Here is a 17,793-nt window from a genome sequence, read left to right on the forward strand (position 1 = left end):
GTCGGAGGACGGGTGCGCGGCGCTCGAGCCAGGCGGCGGAAGAGGAGGTGCGGGACGCTCCCGCGGGCCCCGATGTGGGCGCCGGGGGAGACGCGCCGGCCCCTGTTCGGCACAAGGAGAGAGACGCTGCCCCGGGCGGCAGCCCCGGCGATCTGAGGTAACGACAGCGTGACCCCGCGCTCCGACCTCCGCCCGGCGTCCGTGCTCCGCGATCCCCCTCGGCCGGAGAGGCGCGGGCAGCGCGCTCCTCATGTTCGAGAACCTGACCCCGCCTTTGCGTGGCGGGCGTGCCTCTCGGGTCTTCGCGAGGAAACTGAGGCCCAAGGGACGGCGACCTGCCAAGGTCACGCCGGTGGGGTCGCGGAGTGGAGGCGGCCGCGGCCCGAGTGCGCATCCGCGGGTGTGCGGGCCTGCGGGCCGGCGTCCTGGGCTGGGGTCTTCGGGCGGCCGGGGGTCCTGGGCCGGGGTCCTGGGCGGACGTCCTGGGCCGGGGTCCTGGGGCGGCCGGGGGTCTTCGGGCGGCCGGGGGTCCTGGGCCGGGGTCCTGGGCGGACGTCCTGGGGCGGGCGGGGGTCCTGGGCCGGGGTCCTGGGGCGGCCGGGGGTTTTCGGGCGGGCGGGGATCCTGGGCCGGGGTCCTGGGCCGGGGTCCTGGGGCGGGCCGGGGGTCGCGCGGGGAGGGTACCTTTCCCTGACTCGGACACCCGCGCGATGCAGGCCGGCGGTCCTGCTGCGGGACAGGGGCGGGCTGGGCTGTCCAGGGGTCCCCTGCGCTGTGGTCCAGCAGAGGGGCAGGGGTGGGCAGCCCCCACGTGGGCGGCCAGGACTAGGGTCACGAGGTGCATGGTCGCCTCCAGGCTGGCCCCTGGCCTGGCCCCTCTCCGGCCGGCCCCTCGGGGCTTGGGGAGCCGCTGGAGGATCGGGGTTCTCGGGGAGGAAGCGGGGATTGGTCAATCGGCTGGCACAGCCGCGTAGTGAGTAAGACGGAGGCTTTCTCCATCGGCCACTGTGGGCGGGGCCGGGGGCACACCCTGGGACGGGGGCAAGTTCTGCCCCTGCCCTGGGGGTGCTCACAGTGCACCCCGAGATAAGATAGCCCTGTAGCGGGAGCAAAGGTCAGGGGCGGCCCCATGGGGCGGAGGCCAGTCTGCGGAGGGGCGTCCCTTCCCTGGAGTGGAGCTGGGGGTCCTGAGGGGCTGGCTTGTCACGGTCCACCTGGAACGGCTTCCTGGCTTTCAACTGCTGCCCGTGCTCTGTCCAGGAGGCAGAGCGTGACCACTGGCAAGGCTGAGAATGAGAGCCCTTCTGTGAACTGGGGTCCCGCTGTGGACAGAGCTGACCCTGGAGAGGCAGGCAGAGGATCCACTGTCAGCCCCCGCTGCTTCTGTGCTCCTTCTGCTGGCGGGAGTTGAGAGGGCCCTGGGGGACTGTCCAGAACAGGCCGGCAGGTTCCCCAAACTGGCCTTCAAGTCTCTTCCAGGCTGTCCTCCTGGGCATGGCCAGGCCAATCCCTTCCTGTCACTTTTGTCATGCCTGTCCCCCTTCCCCCTTCCTCTTGACTTCCTGTTCACCTGCTCACCTGGGGCCGAATAGGTGTGTAGTTGCCTTTCCTGTTCCTGTGGGAGGGCGGGGAGGTGGTGGGCTGAACACCTGGGCCCACTCTTCCCAGGTCCTCTGTACCATTCCCAGTGCTCAGGAACTTTTCATGGTCTCCAGACAGGGCCTTCTGGGATGTGTCCCTCTAGTAAGGAGGAAGTGCCCAGGAGCCAGCTGCTGGGAGGGAGGCCCTTCCTGTGACCACATTTAGGGCCAGCATGGAAGCTTTGTGTGCCCTGGTGAGCTGGGGGACAGTTCTGTGTCCCCACAGTGTTGATGTGGGTCAGGTGAAATGGAGGGGCCTATGGCGGCCTGGAAGGCTGTTGGGCTCTGGGTCAGTTTTTTTGGCAGGCCAGGTCCTGGAGGAAGGGTAGGGGACACTGGCAGGCCCTCCAGTGTGAGTGAAAGGGTGGCAGCAGTGGCTCTGGTACGCTGGCCAGATCCAGCTACCTTGTGCTGCCATCCTCTCCTGCCCTCTGTTCCACTGTACTTGGTCACACGACAGAGCTAGGCCGCTGTGGATCCAGTGGGGTGGGTGTCCTCCTGGACAGATTGCCGGTCCACCTCCACGTCTTAACGGAGGGCAGTCTAGTGGTTCTCAAGAGAGGGAAAAACCTGAGATAGCTTTTACATTGATGTCAGTTATCTGTTACCTTCAAAACTGTTGAAGATAAAGCTGTAATGGCCTAGAGGCCAGGGTCCACTGCTTATGATGAATTCTTTGCATGTGCAAGCTGGTCTGAGACTTTGGGTTAGTTCTGGTGCAGACTAGGGCTTGGATGGGGCTGCAGGGACCTGGTGCCAGTAAAAGATAAGGGGCAGCTGGAGAGACCTATGTCAGGTCTAAGGTTGACTGTGCACACCAGCCCTCGATGGGCAGGTGCCGATCCTGCATATAGCAGGCAAGACGCCCAGGTGATCTCCCCCTCTGGACAGGACATGTTAAGGGGCAGTGAGTGGTACGTTGGAGATGCGTCTCCAGACCTGGGAAAGGAAAGGTTCAGGGTGGGCCAAGTCTTATCCAGGTAGATCTTAAAACTCACTGCTTAGCTTAGGATACACCTGGGCACAGAGCTGAAGGGTTGTGGAGGGTCTGGAGCTTGGAGAGGTGCTTGCCAGCACTTGGTCCTGTGATGCTGGACTGGGGGCCTGGCAGGGTGTCAGACCTTGATCCAGGGAAGGCAGAGGTTAGCCTGCTGTCACTGCCCTGGTACTTGCTTGGGGAGCAGTCCCTCCTGGGCCTGCACTCACCTGCCTCTGATGCTTCCCCTACACTCCTATCCTTTGCCCCCAAAGGGCCTGGATTGAGCCTACCCCCTGCTTTCATCCAAGAGGAAGGGCCCTGTCCTCTCCTCTTACAAAACTGGAAGAGGCCTTGCTCAATGCCACGGTGGGGTTCACTCAGGGTTTCCTGGGGAGAAGTGGCTATGTGCTAGAGGCACTGGAGGCCCAGCTGGGGTCTGCTGTATACCCTGCACTCTTCCTCCTCCCAGAAGGAACGGGCACCAGAGGGTCTGCAGGGCCCTGAGCTGATCCTTGTTGGGGGCCTGAAGGGAGCCCTTGGCCTGAGTCTCGGCCCTGGGTACACAGATGGGGGCTGGGCTCAGCCTCCAGGGGGTGTTCTTAGCCCCAGAGGCACATAGCAGTAACCCCTTGGTTGAACAGGGCCAGGCTGTGAGTTTTCAAAAACAGCTTGAGCAAAACAAGGGGCTACAGGCCAGAGCTCAAGGCCACCCCCCCCCCCCGGGAGATACTCTTCAGCCAGGGCTTGGGTGGTGCCCAGCCAGGGCAAAGGGTTCCAAGGGGTGCTCTGGAAGGATGGAAGCTCAGTGTCCCTTCCCTTGTGACTCCAGTGCATCATGCTGCCGGGAATCTGGAGGAATGTCCACCTCGAGAAGTCTGAGCCTTGTCCTCCCACAGCCTATGGACAGGCCTATGCGTAGACAGGTGGCCACCTTCTTGTGTGCGACATCTCCTTGCTCCAGTTGTAGCTGAGCCCTTGGCCCTCAATATGAGGCAGCTAGGGTGGGCGTGTGGGTCAAGACAACAGAGGGGCTGGACCTACCTTATTCCAGCTGAATCTTCCAGCTCCTTCCAGGAAATCGCTGGGCTTTGGGGTGGTGGAGGTGCTTCGGCCCTGGCCTTGTGCCCTGTGAAGTGGCTCTGTGCCTGGGGTGGCCTACAGGGCTTGTGTGGCTGGCTGCTGGCTCTTGACGGGTGTCCTGTCTCCTCCCCTGCCAGCTGCCACCGCCTGCAGGAGTCCTTGTTCAGCTCTGACAGTGGCTTTAGCAACTACCGTGGCGTCCTGAACTGGTGTGTGGTGATGCTGGTAAGCAGAGCCGCCCAGCCTTGTGCTGGAGGAGGACAGTGCTGTCCCTATAGCAGCCTCATGCAGGCTATGTGGGCTGACGCTCGGCATACTTTTCCTAAGGTTGGACTGTCAGAGGGGGGTGGGTACTGGGACTCGAAGGGTTTGTGTTTTGAGCTGGACCTGTGGAATCCTCTGGGGAACTTAGTTTATGGGAAGGGCCTGGATGCATGCAGATGGATAGGCTGACTGATGGGTAGCAGGTGCCATGGTCTGGGGTGGTGTAACTATGGAAGGGGCACATGGTGTGGATAAGGCATCTCTTACAGAGCACCCAAGATGTGTCAGCTAGGGGAGAGCTGGATTAGGATGATGTTCACAGTTCTGCTCTGCCCACCCCCACCTGAGTCCAGGAAGCACCCCAGAAAGCAGAGTAGACAGAGCCCCCCCTCACCCTGTAGTCTGCGCACTGTACTCTCTTAGCTTAGGTTGGCCCTTGGAGGGGCTGGACCAGGCTGCCTGCCCGGAGACATTGTGGCTGTGAGAGCTGGGGCAGCTCTTTCCGTGCCTGTGGCCCCAACCTTTGCCTAGTTTTCTCATGTTCACTGTAGTGGGGTACCTGTTGCTATCCACAGGGAACAGCCTCTACACGTCCCACCTAGGCCTTGAGGTGGATGCTCCCACTGGAAATCCAGCTCCCATCCATTGTGGGTCTGGCTTTGTTAGGTGGGCACTGCCTGGTGGGGCCTTGAGGGTGCCTGTTGGCAGCTGTTGACTCTAGATCTTGTTATGATGCTCTCTTTGAGCCCCCAGGGAGGCCACCTCCAAGTGCTCCGTTGTAAGCTCTGTCTGCCACAGTACCCACTGAGGCCTCTGCTTTGGGATATTGGGGACTCAAGAGATGACAGGTGCTTGTGGGTCATGAGGAGACCAGCAGTCCTAGCTAGCCCCAGGCTGGAATCAGGCTCCACTTTGGATGGAAGACTCAGGTCTTCCATCTGCGTCAGGCAGGCCAGGGACCTGGGAGTGGGTGATGCTGTCACAGTTGAGGGCAAGACATTTTCCCAGTGAAATGTCCCATAGTCCCTCCAGTACCTGTCTCTTGGGGGTGAAGACAGGCCCCATGCTGTCCCACATCTCTGCAGCTGGCTCTAAGCAAGGGAAGACCCCTTTCCACTCTTCAGCTTAGCCCACTGGAGGGCCTTGTCCTTTAGTGCTGGGCCTTCTCCTGTGGGTTTAGGGGGAACACTCAGCAGTGCTGGGCAGGTAGGGCTCCGAGTCAGCGCTTGGCTGCCTCAGCTGGGCCTTTCTGTCCTTGGGCAGTGACAGTGACCTCTGCTTGTCTGGGCACTGCCCTGGGAGAGGGTGGCCAGCTCGCAAGGGTTCCTTGTGCAGGACTTGGCAGCACCACCCTGTCCCTGTCCTGTGCCGCCAGGTATGGGAGCACAGGCGCAGGTATCCTGGCAGGCAGGTGGTCTGTGACCTCCGTCCACTCTCTCCCACAGGTCTTGAGCAATGCACGCTTGTTTCTAGAGAACCTCATCAAGTGAGTGTGCCCAGTCCTCCCGTGTGGCTTTGCCCTGGGCAGGCCCCTCCTCCTGCAGCTGTGCCTACACTCAGGCCCCTCCCTCCACCTGTCCCCTTAGGTACGGCATCCTGGTGGACCCCATCCAGGTGGTGTCTCTGTTCCTGAAGGACCCCTACAGCTGGCCCGCCCTGTGCCTGGTCATTGGTGAGCTGGGCCCCTGGGTCGGGGCAGGGGTGAGAATGCTTGAATACTCTGGCCCTGCCCCTGACCCTGGGGTGGTGCTTCTGTCCCCAGGGGCCAACACCTTTGCTCTGGTCGGGTTCCAGATTGAAAAGAGGCTGGCAGTGGTAAGCAGTGCCCCTGCCCACCTGCTGGGGTTCCCATCTCCTGTCTGGGGATTTGCCAGTGTGTGGGGAGGCCCCCAGGACACAGTGCCCACTGTTCGTGTCGGCCACTCCTGGCGCAGGGAACGCTGACGGAGCAGGCCGGGCTGCTGCTGCACACTGCCAATTTGACCACCATCCTCTGCCTGCCTGCGGCGGTGGCCTTCCTGGTGGACTCCATCACCCCAGGTGCGCCCCTGTCCCGAGGATGGGCCCGTCCCGAGGCTGGGCGCAGGCGGGTCTGGGGCAGGCAGTGTGCCAGTGGCCTCTCTCCATAGTGGGCTCCGTGCTGGCGCTGGTGGTCTACACCATCCTCTTCCTCAAGCTCTTCTCCTACCGCGACGTCAACCTGTGGTGCCGTGAGCTCAGGGCCAAGGCCACAGCTGGTGAGGGGCGAGCAGGGGTGGGGGCACGCGTGGCCAAGCCCACCTCGGAGGCCCCGCTGGAGGCCTGCGTGGACACGAAGGCCAATGGGGCCGCTGCACAGCATTTAGTGACCTATCCTGACAACCTAACCTACAGAGGTGAGCAGAGGGGACCTGGGCTGGGCTGGCACCTGGAGACCTGAAGGAGAAGGTGAGGGTGGGTGGGAGGTGGGCGCCGACCCGAGGAGCAGGTGCCAGCAACCAGCACCCGCCTGGCTATCCCTTTCAGATCTGTACTACTTCCTCTTTGCCCCCACCCTGTGTTATGAGCTCAACTTTCCCCGCTCGCCCCGGATCCGGAAGCGCTTCCTGCTGCGTCGGCTCCTAGAATTGGTGAGGGTCTGGAGGCCATGGGGGGTGGGCATGGAGACGCTTTGCACTCAGTGGCTCAGCTTGCCCCTCTGCTTTTCTCCAGCTGTTCCTCACGCAGCTCCAGGTGGGGCTGATCCAACAGGTAGGGCCCTGGGGTGGGGGGCTGGGGTAGATGGGTGGGATGGGTGGGGCTGCAGGCTGACACCTCGCTCCTCTTTTACAGTGGATGGTCCCCACCATCCAGAACTCCATGAAGCCATTTAAGGTGAGGTCACAGGCCTGCTGGGGCCGGGCAGTGGGGCTGACCACAGCCACCCAGCTGACCCCTGTCTCCATAGGACATGGATTACTCCCGCATCATCGAGCGCCTCCTGAAGCTGGCGGTGAGTGGCCTTGCTTGCGGGTGGGAGCCAGTGTTGTGCGGGGCATGGCTTCTGGACCCACGGCTCCCTCCCCTACAGGTCCCCAACCATCTCATCTGGCTTATCTTCTTCTACTGGCTCTTCCACTCATGCCTGAATGTGGTGGCTGAGCTCATGAAGTTTGGAGACCGAGAGTTCTACCGGGACTGGTGGTGGGTGGCCCGGGGAACCACTGGGGCAGGGGGTGGGCAGGGGGCAGGCATGGCCCAGTGTGCGTGGGCACTCCCTCCTCTTCTTGTCCCCCAGGAATTCTGAGTCGGTCAGCTACTTTTGGCAGAACTGGAACATCCCCGTCCACAAGTGGTGCCTCAGGTGAGCACACTTCAATGGGGTTTACACGCGTGTGCCGGCATGTTGGGTGTGCATCTCTGCGTGTAAATGCAGGCTTCACTCTGAGGCTGCTTCCATGCAGGCACTTCTACAAGCGCATGCTTCGGTGGGGTGCCAGCAAGTGGATGGCAAGGATGGGAGTATTCCTGGCCTCAGCTTTCTTCCATGAGGTCAGTGCCGGCCAGCTTCCTCCCTTGTCCCCGGTGCTGGGGTCTGCCTTGGGGGATGTGAGGCCTGCTTGACGTCCCTCCTCCCCCACAGTACCTGGTGAGCATCCCCCTGCGCATGTTCCGTCTATGGGCATTCACGGGTATGATGGTTCAGGTGAGCATGATGGTTCAGGTGAGCATCGGTCCCCCAGTGGCTCCGCCCCACTGCTTCCTGGTCTCCACTCATCTGGCTCTGTGGCCCTCAGATCCCGCTGGCCTGGGTCACCAGTCGCTTTATCCTGGGCAACTACGGCAATGCAGTGGTGTGGCTGACACTCATCATTGGGCAGCCAGTAGCTGTGCTCATGTATGTCCACGACTACTATGTGCTCCACCACCGGGAGGCTGCCATGCCAGGGACCTGAGCCTGCAGCGGCCACACTCTACCCACACCCAGTTAGGGTGTGGATGGGGGCTTGCCACGGGCTGGAAGACGACTAACCACAGGCCCAGATGCCCACCACCCTCCTTGCCTGGGAGGCCTCTCTGCCCCTATGGGGCCCCCTCCCCTCAGGGATTGGACTGTCAAGCAGGGGTGCGTGGGTGGGGACACACCCTGCTTTCACAATGATTCCGCCCTGTGGGTGAGGCTGTGTGTCAATAAAAAGTTCTTCGGAGAACTGCTTGGCTTGCTGTGGCTGTGCTGCAGTGGGATGGGCCCAGGGCCCACCCCTACAGGACACAGGGAGGACAGCCAGCAGTCTACCATGCTGCCCCTGCTGGTCCTGGGGTACAGTGTGAGCCACCTGCATGGGCTTCCTGTGTGTGTCTGGAGTGTGGGGCTGGGTAGATATCCCCATGTCACCTCCAATGTGAAGACTCATCCCCAGAGGTAGACCATGGGCTTGCAGACACAGGTGCTGCCTATGCCTCAGTACACTGTCGCTCTGCCTTAGGCAGGACAGTGCAGAAAGGGCCCTTGTGGGAGGCTTGCTCCCAGTGCCTGAACTTGGGGGTAGGGGATGCAGGAATGAACCCAGCCTGGCCCTCATTGGAGGCGAGACCTCAGCCCACAGTGAAGGCTTGCCTGCTGACCTTGGGCCATAGGCAGTGTTGGGGGACCAGGGTGGGGCTCACTGCCTCCCCTTGCCTCAGTGTGGCAGTCTTAGAGGGGAAAAGGCAGGGTGAGGCCTCTGACATGCTGTTGCTGGATTCATGATCTGGTTGGTAACCTCTGACTCTTCCACTGTTTGTTTCTTGTGGGATCAGGGTCACGTATCCCTTCCACTGCCCTTGGCACTGATGGACAGTACTTGCAAACACTCCTAAGACCAGGTGGACAGCTCTTCAGGGCCTCCCTGGGCCCCCAATAAAGACCATGTGCAAATTCTAGGGGACATCTGGAGTTCTGTGTGCAGGCTTCCTCCTCCATGCACATTCCTTGCCCCAGGAGCACACAGACTACAAGGTTGCGAGCAATAGAGCACGTCCGTTTATACATCCACCTGTCCTGCATGTGCACATGTGCGTGCTATCAGTGAATCTCTACAGAAGAGACAATAGGGCTTCTCGTGTTAAAAATCCAAAATACAACTCTGACTTAACGACCAGTAGGGCCAAAATGTGATGGGAAGCCACCACAGACCAGGGGCTCCCGGCCACAAGTGAAGGCACTGGGCTAGGCAGGGCCTGGGACGGCGCCACCTGGATTTGGATGGTTGACCCCTTAGCCAGCTCCACAGCTCTGCCCAGGACTGGGGTCCTCACCCCTTGTCCAGCCCGGGGCTGGGAGTGGGTTGTTCCCCACTTGGGTCCTTGCCCCTTGTCCAGCCCAGGGCTGGGAGCAGTTATTCCCCAACCGGCTCCTGCTGGGGCCTCTAGGAGGTGGTGGCGTCCTTGGCCTTGGGAGGCTCTGACTCCGTCAGCAGGGAGATGGTTGGGTCTTCTGTGCAGTCGTCTCCCTCGGAGAAGTAGGAACCATCCCCCAGCTCAAAGAGCACAGGCAGGTCACTGCCCCCCATGTCCACGGGTCCAGGGTCCACCAGAAACAGGGGTTGTGCTGTGTAGTGCACCAACTGCTTTCCTGCAAAAAGACCTGGGAGTCAAGGGAGGGCGGGCATGGCCAAGTGGGGAGTGCCGCGGGGGAGCCGGGCTTCCTCACCTGAGTCCTGGCTGCTGCCCTCAGCCTCCAGAGGTCTGGGAGGCTCCTGGGGGGTAAGCAGCTCCTGGATCTGCCAGCACAGAAAGGCTACCCGTGAGGACTCCTGCTGCCCCTTGCCCCACCCCCAGTCCCAGCCCTGCCTCCACGCACGCTGGCCAGGCTGCTGTCCAGGTCCGTCAGGCTCATGTCCGGGACAGTCACTGAAGGGCTGAAAAGCTGTAGGAGAAGGGCGGTTAGCAGCTGGGGGGAGTTGGGGGGCCTGGGGTGGGGAGGACAGGGCAGGCACTCACATCCATCAGGGCGCTGGTGTCCACACTGAAGCCATGGCTGCTCAGCATGGTCTGCAGGTTGTCCAGGTTGGAGTCCATGGCGTCCAGGTGGTCACTGAGCTCGTTCCTGGACCAGGTAAGTGGAGGTGCATGAAGTGAGGCCCAAGCCTGGGCCCCCTTAGCCTAGTGACCCAGGCAGGCCCCACTTAGGCAGGCAGGGAGCTCCTTGGGAGCCCCTGCAGTAGCCAGGTCAGGCTTTCTTGAGGACTCAGGCCAGGAAGGGAGGAGGTGGGTGAGGAGCTATTAGGAAGTGGGCTGCAGCCAGCCCCTCCCCTGGGGACACCTGGGCCCCGTGATAGCCCAGTCCCTGGAGCAAAGCCTGACTGTGGGTGCCTGGGTTGGAAGTCCGTGCCTGGCACAACACTGACATGAGCACAGGAGTGGAACTCAGGCCACTCCCTTCAGAGGGCCTAGGATGCCTGCCCACCACCACCTGGGCAGTAGGACAGCAGCTCTGTAGAGCCCTCCCTCTCCTGGGCGGGGTCGGCTAACCCTGGTTGGACTGAGCCACGCAGAGAGGAGAGGCAGGGGTAGAAGCGAGTGGCCCCAGACATCTGTGGAGCGTGGGGCCAACTGCAAGATACAAACACAAGGGCCCTACTGCAGGGTGCTGGGCAACACTGCCAGCCCCAACTGCCAGCTGGAGGCGGGTGGGGCTGGGCCAGCCTGCTCCTCTCCTGCCAGGTCCAGGGGTCAGGCAGCACACAGGGTGAGGACCCAAGGGAAGCCCTGTCTCGGGAGCCTGCCACAGACTCTGCTACCGTCAGGGAGAATGTGCTCAAGTCCACTTCCTCGGTGGGCACAGCCTGGAGGCCAGTGAGGGCCCACTGACACCCGGCAGCCCTATACCCAGAGGCCCTGGACCAGCCTGAGCCTGGGTGAACATCCAGGCTCAGGACATCCTGGTGAGCCACCTCCCTCTATTCTTGGGGGCTAGAGAATGGTGTGGGTGTGGGTCACTCACTTGTCCAGGCAGGCCACGCTGAGGCACTTCTCTGGGGCTGAGGCAGGCAGGGGCGTGGGGTTGTGGTCCCCTTCCTGTGCAGGCTGGGTGGCTGAGGGGGTGGTAGTGGGTTCGCTGTCCCGCAGAATGGAATCGATGAGGGCAGTTGGGGACAGGGGTGTGTCCACCTCAGAGGATGGTGGCCCAGGGCTCACCACCTCTACCTGTGGGCTCTGAGGGGGGCTGGGCGGCTCCTCTTTGACGTGCACCCAAGCACTGCCGGACAGGGGCCTGGACAGCACATGGACAGCTAGGGTAAGAGTCTTTCCAGCCCTAGCCCTACCCAACCCCTGCCCCAGGCAGGATACAGGCTAAGGAAGGAGACAAGACCCCCACCTCTCGTCAATACTTCTGCCAGAGACAGGTGAAGGGCTGACGGGCAAGGGGCCGGCAGGAACCAACTCCGTGATGTCAGAAATGATGGGGCCGGAGCTAGTGTCTGGGGAGAAGACGCTGGAGCCGCTGTAGGCTGGGGATGTGGCCTGCAAGGGAAGCTGCTGGCTGCATGGCCACCTCGTCCTCTGACCACCCTGGTCTGCACCCGCCCCACAGGCTCGCCCGCTGCTCACTGCCAATGGGGCCGCGGTGTGGACGTGCTCCAGTGAGTACTGCCGGCCATACTTGGGCATGGGGTGGGCCGCACCATCGCCCAGCATCAGGGGGCTGTAGAGGAGGGACGACTTAGCAAGGGCCCATGTGGGGCGCCTGTCCTGGGAGAGGGGGCCCTGAGTCTCACATCTTTCTCTTCACCCCCAGGATCCGGTTGGACTGCACCAAGGAGATGAGGAACTGGATGAGCTGTAGGTAGAGAAGACCAGGTTAGCTGGTCACTGGCCACACACCCAACCAGCTGGCCACCCTTGGCTGAGGCGCCCATACCTTGTTGACAACTTTCTGTTGCTGAGCATGCTTCTGCCGCAGGCTGGCCACCTCCCTCCACAAGGCTTCATTTTCACTGCAAGAACAGGGGGTCAGCCAGGACGTGGGCCGGCTTCAAGGCCTCGTGCCTGTCCCCTACACAATGATGGTCTCTAATAGGTCTAGGTGGAAGTTGTTTGGCCTGTTTCCCCTTATGGCATGGCTGCGGGCGGTCCATCTGGGACGGACATCTTGCAAGGGGCCTGCTAGGCACAGGAGGGACTTACGGTAGTCCCCCACCTAGTGATGGCCGAGAATGCTCAGGGCTTCAGGAACAAGGACTAGGTGACCAACCTTGAACTCACTGCGGACCCCAGACCCACCTCCAGGGATGGGGGGAGTAGAGGGACCTACTGCTTCATGGCCAGCAGCTTGGAGTCCATGCTTTCCTGCTTCCCCTTCATCAGCTGCACATCAGTCAGCAGTCTGGTGACACTATCCTGGCGAATCTTTATGTCTTCATTCTTGAGGGTAGACACCTGGGTCCCCGGGGAAGAGAGGCCAGAGTCACAAGGGTAGCCTGCAGCATGGGGTTCTGTGATGGAACAGATTCCTGCTGGGGAGAGGGGAGCAGCAGGGGTGCCTCAGCTCTGTCCAGTTAGGGAAGTGCCCCTCCAGGACCCTCAAAAGAGGGGCAGTCATGGTGCTGGAGGGGCTTCAGCTGTGCCTTCAGCAGCTGAAGGGGAGTAAGGTGGGTCAGGGAGGGGACAGGGTGGCCATGGAGCCTGAACAGGTGGACACTGCCCAGGGCTGGCACGCACACTGGTCACTTTCCTCTTGATGTTGTCCAGAAGCTGCTCCTGGCCACGCAGGAAGCATGGGTGCTGGAACTCAGTGTCGTCCTTCTCAGGCTTGACCAGGCCCCCATGCTCGATGTGAACCACTTTCCGGAAGCCGTCTGCATGTGACAGGGGCGGTTCTGCCTGAAGCCACACACTGACCATGAGGGCCCGCCTGCTGCCAGGAGTGAGGCCCCAGGGACCGGCCTCTGGCAGGAAGCCCACACTCCATCCCTTATAGCAGGTGCCCATTATGCCCCTCACCCCCTTCCTCTCGTCTCCCCACAAGTGTAAACCAAGAGGTCATTAGCCCCCCTCCAAGAGTTTTAACCACAGGAGTCCCCTCCCAAGTGTGAAGAGTGGGAGTCCCACCAATCCCCCTTCAATACTAACAAGCGTGAACCATGGGAATCTCCCCAGTCCCCCTCTTCTGTAAGTGTGAACCGCAAGAGTCCTTCCAGCCCCCCTCCACCATGAGTGTGAATCACGGGAGTCCCCAACCTTCCCCATGGGTATAAACAGTGGCAGCCCTCCCAAGGTCCCCTCCCACCATGAGTGTGGACAATGGGGAAGGGGCAGCACTCACACATGTTGAGCTGCCGCACGAAGCTGGCCATGTTGTTATGCTTGAAGTACTTGGGCAGTACCTCCTTGGCAAACTGGCCCTGGTCCAACACATGGAAACTGTTCCCGTTCTGTTGGGGGAAAAGTGGGGTCACCACCTGACCCCCAAGGGTGGCAGTGGCCACATTCTCACCCTGTGGGGCTACAAGACACTTCATCTCTATCCTCCTGCCTTGCATGCATCCAGCAAAACTCGAGTCCTGCTTGGGGGGGTCCTTGTGGCTGGAGGTTGGGGCCTGAAGTCCCTAGAGCCAGGTGCCTTGACCGACTTGGAGGGCATGCTCTGTGCCCACACTTCAGCACACTTTCCTTTACTCAGTGCGTCTCCCCAGAAATAGAGGTCAAAGCTGAGAGGGTGGTATCAGTGTGGCCACCCTGTGGGTGACTTGACCATACCTGTGGAGGGTTAAGGATGAGGAGGGAGGTGTTCCCAGTATGAACAGGAATGGAGTGCCAGAGACTGCCCCCCTCCCCGTGGAGTCAGGAGAAAGCCCAAACCAACCCTGCTGCCTGGTCAACTCTGACCACCCTGACCCTGGGACAGAGAAGTAGACCGTGTCTTCCAGAAAAGCAACGAGAAAACTGGTAAATACATCAAAGCTCAACTTCTCAGAGCTCTGCAGATTAACCACATGCCTGCAGCTGTCCAAGGGGAGCACAGCAGTGCTGGGGGTGATCTGGAGCCCCATTCCCAACACACTAGTTAGCTCAGTACGAGTTTCCTGCAAATAAAGAGCTGATACACAGAACTAGAAGAAACGATGAAAGTATGCAAATATGGTTCAAAAATACAACAGTTCCAACAGCAGCAGCCAGGGGCGTGCGTTAGGCAGCTGCTCTGGGCTAAGAGTCCCTCACTGCCTGCTGTGAGGAAAGGGTCATCTGGCCAGCCTGGCGCTTCTCCAAAGAGGTGCTCAAGGAGATCCTGAGTGGACCTGACCCAGCAACTTTCCCTGTGCAAAAGCCTTTCTCCAAGGTGTTTGCTGTTACCATTAAGAAGCAATTTTTAAATTTGCAGCTATAGTGGGTAAAAGGGTAGACATTATGCTTACAGAAAGTTTGCAAACAAACAAAACAGCAAAAAACAAGCAAACCACAAACCCACCACAACAAAACTAAAGAAGCAATGGGCTTTGAAAAACTTTAAAATATTCCTGGGGATCCAGACAGCCATCTAGATGAAAAGAGATGTGCTGTGCTCAGAGAGACCAAAGGAGGCCCTGAGGCAGCAGGACCTTGAAGAACCCATGCAAAAGGAAAGGTGGAGGGAGCTGGACACTGTGGAACACATTAACAGAGCAGATGGTCAAAGGTAGCAGACTTACCGACTCCAGGTGTGTAAGGAGGTCTCTGCACAATCACTGGGTGACTACAAACCCACTAAGCAAAGCATTTTTTTGTATCCTCTGCTTTCAGCCAAGGCCCATCTGATATCAGCAGTGATATCCCTCATTCAATGGCTTCTTTTGAATCAAGCCTGAATTTCTCTGTTAACGTACTATTTCAGTCATTTCTAAATAATCCTCAGCAAGATTTTGTTTACATGTGACATTAAAGAGTCAATAATTTCCACACTCTGTAGGATCACCTTTCTTTGGGAATGGGAACAAATATGCATCTCTTCCAGCTGGTCAGTAGGTAGCTGTCTTCTCAATTTGTTGGCAGACTGGTGAGCTACTTCCTGGGCTGCATCTGCCTGCTGAAATAATTCAGCTGGTATCCCATCAACTCCTGTGCTGTATTTTTTGGCAATGCATTTAGTGTAGATTGGACTTGTTCCATCAGGATAATTGGTTCTTGACAATCTATCACTTCTTGAAATGGTTCAGTGTTGATCAATTCTTTTTGGTGCAGTGACTTTGTGTATGTCATTCATCTTCTTTTGATGCTTCCTGTATCATTCAAGATTTGCCCATAGACTCCTTCGGTACAGCAACTTGAAGCATAAAGATATTTACTTGTGTTTTACTGACCATGCAATGGCATATGATTATGTGAATTATAACAATATATAATAGTTATACAATAGTTATATAATAGTGAGACAAACACAACTCATACTTAGACTGAGAAACAGCAGTCTGAAACAGAACAGGGAAACACTATATGGTTTAAAGTCAAGAAAGTTATGCATCCAGGTTGTACCCTTTCTCCATACTTATTCAATCTGTATGCTGAGCAAATCATTCAATAATGATTTATTGAACTATATGAAGAAGAGTGGGTATTTTGATTGGAGGATGACTCATCAACAACCTATTATGCAGATGACACAACCTTCCTTTTAGGAAAAATGAACTTGAAGTACTTGGAAGACAAGCAAAGACTACAACTTTTAATATGGGTTTCAACTAAATATAAAAACCCCAGGCACACCATCAAAAATCCTCACCATTAGGGCAATAGAAAACATGATAATGGACATTGCCAAGGATTTAATTTTACTCAGATCCACAATCAACACCCATGGTGGCAGCAGTCAAGAAATTACAAAATGTACTGCACTGGAAAAATCTGCAGTCAGACCTCTCTAAAGTGCCAAAATGCAAGGATGTGGGTTTAAAGATTAAGGTGAACCTGTCTCAAGTCAGTTCAGTTGTCTCCTATACACACAAAATCTGAATAAGGAAGACAAGAGTGAAGAAGATTTGAAGCTTCTGAACTGTGGTGCTGAAGAGTACTGTATAGCCCATGAAGTGCCGAAAGAACAAAAGTTTTTCTTGGAGGAAGTGCAAGCAAAAGGCTTAGAGGCAAGGATGGTGAAACGTCTCATATACTTTGGTTATGTTGTCAGGAGAGGACAGTGCTTGGAAAAAGGCATCCTGGGAAAAGCAGAGGGTCAGAAAAAGAAAGGAAAACCCTCAACTAGATAGACTGACCAGTGACTACAGCAATGGGCTTAAGTGTGTCACAGATGATGTGGTTGGTGGAGGGCAAGGCAAGATTTCCGTCTGTTGCTCAGAGGGATGCTATGACTTGTAGTTGATTTGATGGCACCTAACAATAAATTCACCAAGTAGAGACTTCAGTGGCCACACATGACAAAGCTTAGAGATGCTACAGAATTAGTTCAAGGTCACTAAACAATCACAATAAGCAACAAGCCCCAGGGAGCCAAAATAACCTGGGTTCCAGAATTGCCACCTAAAGTGAAAATGATGTTGTTTGTTTGTTGTTTTTTTATTATTTTTGTGTGTGTGTACCATCAAATCGGATCTGACTGGTACAGGAGGAGATTGTCCCTCCTTATCCAGCAGAGCATCTGGTGGATTTGAACTGTACACCTCTGGGACTGCAGTACAGATTCTTGCCACTAGACCACCAGAGTTCCCTTGAAAATGATGTTTTTACAAAATAAAAGACACAGCAAAATACCAATGACAACAATATGAGCAAGCATAGGCCATGCACACAGAAATGAGGAGCAACCCACAGAGACTGCTTCTAAACAAGTAACCTGCTTGATTAGACAAAGGACTTAAAGATTAGCCATTAAAAACATCTTCCAAGAACTAAAGGAACTTATGAGAATGTTTCACCAAATAAAGACTAAGTATAAAAAGGAGAGATTATTAAAAAAACTAAATGGAAACTCTGCAGCTGAAAGAAAAAAAAAATCAACCTGCTAGAGGGACTCAGAGGCTTATTTACAGCTGCAGAAAAGAGACCCGGCAAGCCAGACGATGATCCAGGCTGAGGAGATGAAAGCACAGAATAAGGGAGGAAGACAGCTCAAAAGAGAAAACATGTACAGCAGCATGAAGCATACTGACATATGCATGATGAAGTTCTACAGAAGCTGGAAAGGGAAATGGAAAGAGAAAATATTTAGGAGCTGGGGAGGGAGCCTGAAAAATCCTCAAATTTGAGGAAAAATAGGATGCATATAAGAAGTCTGTTCAATCTCTGACTGCAAAACTTGGTAGAAATCTATTTCCTCCTCTTTGGTTCTGGTTGTTGGTGCATATATTTGAATGATGGTGGTATTCACTGGACTTCTTTGTATGTGTATGGATATCATCCTGTCACTCACAATACTGTATTTGAAGACAGATCTAGAAATGACTTTTTTAACTATGAAAGCAACCCCGTCTTTCCTCACCTTGTCTCCAGCATAGTAGATCATATAATTCTCTGACTCAAAATGACCCATGCCAGTCCATCTCATTTCCCCAATACCTAGTATGTCAATATTTATGCATTCCATTTCCTTCTTAACAATATAAAATTTTCCTACATTCATGGTTCTTACAGTCCATGTTCCAATCACAAGTGTCTGCTTACAGCTGTTCCTCCTTCTATTTGTTTCAGTACTTGAGGGCTCAGCCTCAGTTGCCATATCTGCTAGTCAAAGTGTGCTCTGTTGTACATGGGGTTTTCAAAGGTATTTGACTGTGTGTGGATCACAACAAATTATGGCTGACTCTGAGAAGAATGGGAATCCCAAAACACTTGATTATGCTTATGTGAAACTTACACTTGGACCAGGAGGCAGTCCTCAGAACAGAGCAAGGAAACACTTCATGG

At 56.9% G+C, this 17,793-nt stretch overlaps 2 protein-coding genes across 2 annotated transcripts in view; one reads left to right on the top strand and one right to left on the bottom strand.

Annotated features, from left to right (window-relative positions):
- The window catches only part of DGAT1 (diacylglycerol O-acyltransferase 1), an 8,126-nt gene extending 249 nt beyond the window's left edge, over positions 1-7,877 (top strand). Inside the window, exons 2-18 of the mRNA XM_006879417.1 lie at positions 8-157; positions 3,837-3,924; positions 5,409-5,449; positions 5,550-5,635; positions 5,726-5,778; positions 5,898-6,003; positions 6,093-6,229; positions 6,281-6,338; positions 6,469-6,572; positions 6,655-6,693; positions 6,775-6,816; positions 6,890-6,934; positions 7,013-7,125; positions 7,220-7,285; positions 7,386-7,473; positions 7,565-7,627; positions 7,719-7,877. Of these exons, the coding sequence (XP_006879479.1) occupies positions 8-157; positions 3,837-3,924; positions 5,409-5,449; positions 5,550-5,635; positions 5,726-5,778; positions 5,898-6,003; positions 6,093-6,229; positions 6,281-6,338; positions 6,469-6,572; positions 6,655-6,693; positions 6,775-6,816; positions 6,890-6,934; positions 7,013-7,125; positions 7,220-7,285; positions 7,386-7,473; positions 7,565-7,627; positions 7,719-7,877 (1,438 nt within the window). The remainder of the gene's footprint in view (positions 1-7; positions 158-3,836; positions 3,925-5,408; positions 5,450-5,549; positions 5,636-5,725; positions 5,779-5,897; positions 6,004-6,092; positions 6,230-6,280; positions 6,339-6,468; positions 6,573-6,654; positions 6,694-6,774; positions 6,817-6,889; positions 6,935-7,012; positions 7,126-7,219; positions 7,286-7,385; positions 7,474-7,564; positions 7,628-7,718) is intronic.
- Positions 7,878-9,329: 1,452 nt separating this feature from the next.
- HSF1 (heat shock transcription factor 1) lies at positions 9,330-13,424 on the bottom strand. The gene is made up of 13 exons (XM_006879418.1): positions 13,229-13,424; positions 12,625-12,761; positions 12,218-12,342; positions 11,825-11,900; positions 11,682-11,743; positions 11,515-11,608; positions 11,282-11,427; positions 10,907-11,176; positions 10,435-10,515; positions 9,904-10,009; positions 9,764-9,829; positions 9,614-9,683; positions 9,330-9,535 (listed from the first exon to the last, which is right to left on the bottom strand). Exons 1-13 carry the CDS (start codon positions 13,422-13,424, stop codon positions 9,330-9,332), a joined length of 1,635 nt encoding a protein of 544 aa, XP_006879480.1.
- Positions 13,425-17,793: the final 4,369 nt, after the last annotated feature.

Source organism: Elephantulus edwardii, unplaced genomic scaffold, assembly GCF_000299155.1.
Source record: "Elephantulus edwardii isolate Elephantulus edwardi_28Jun2011 unplaced genomic scaffold, EleEdw1.0 scaffold00003, whole genome shotgun sequence".
Taxonomy (NCBI): domain Eukaryota; kingdom Metazoa; phylum Chordata; class Mammalia; order Macroscelidea; family Macroscelididae; genus Elephantulus; species Elephantulus edwardii.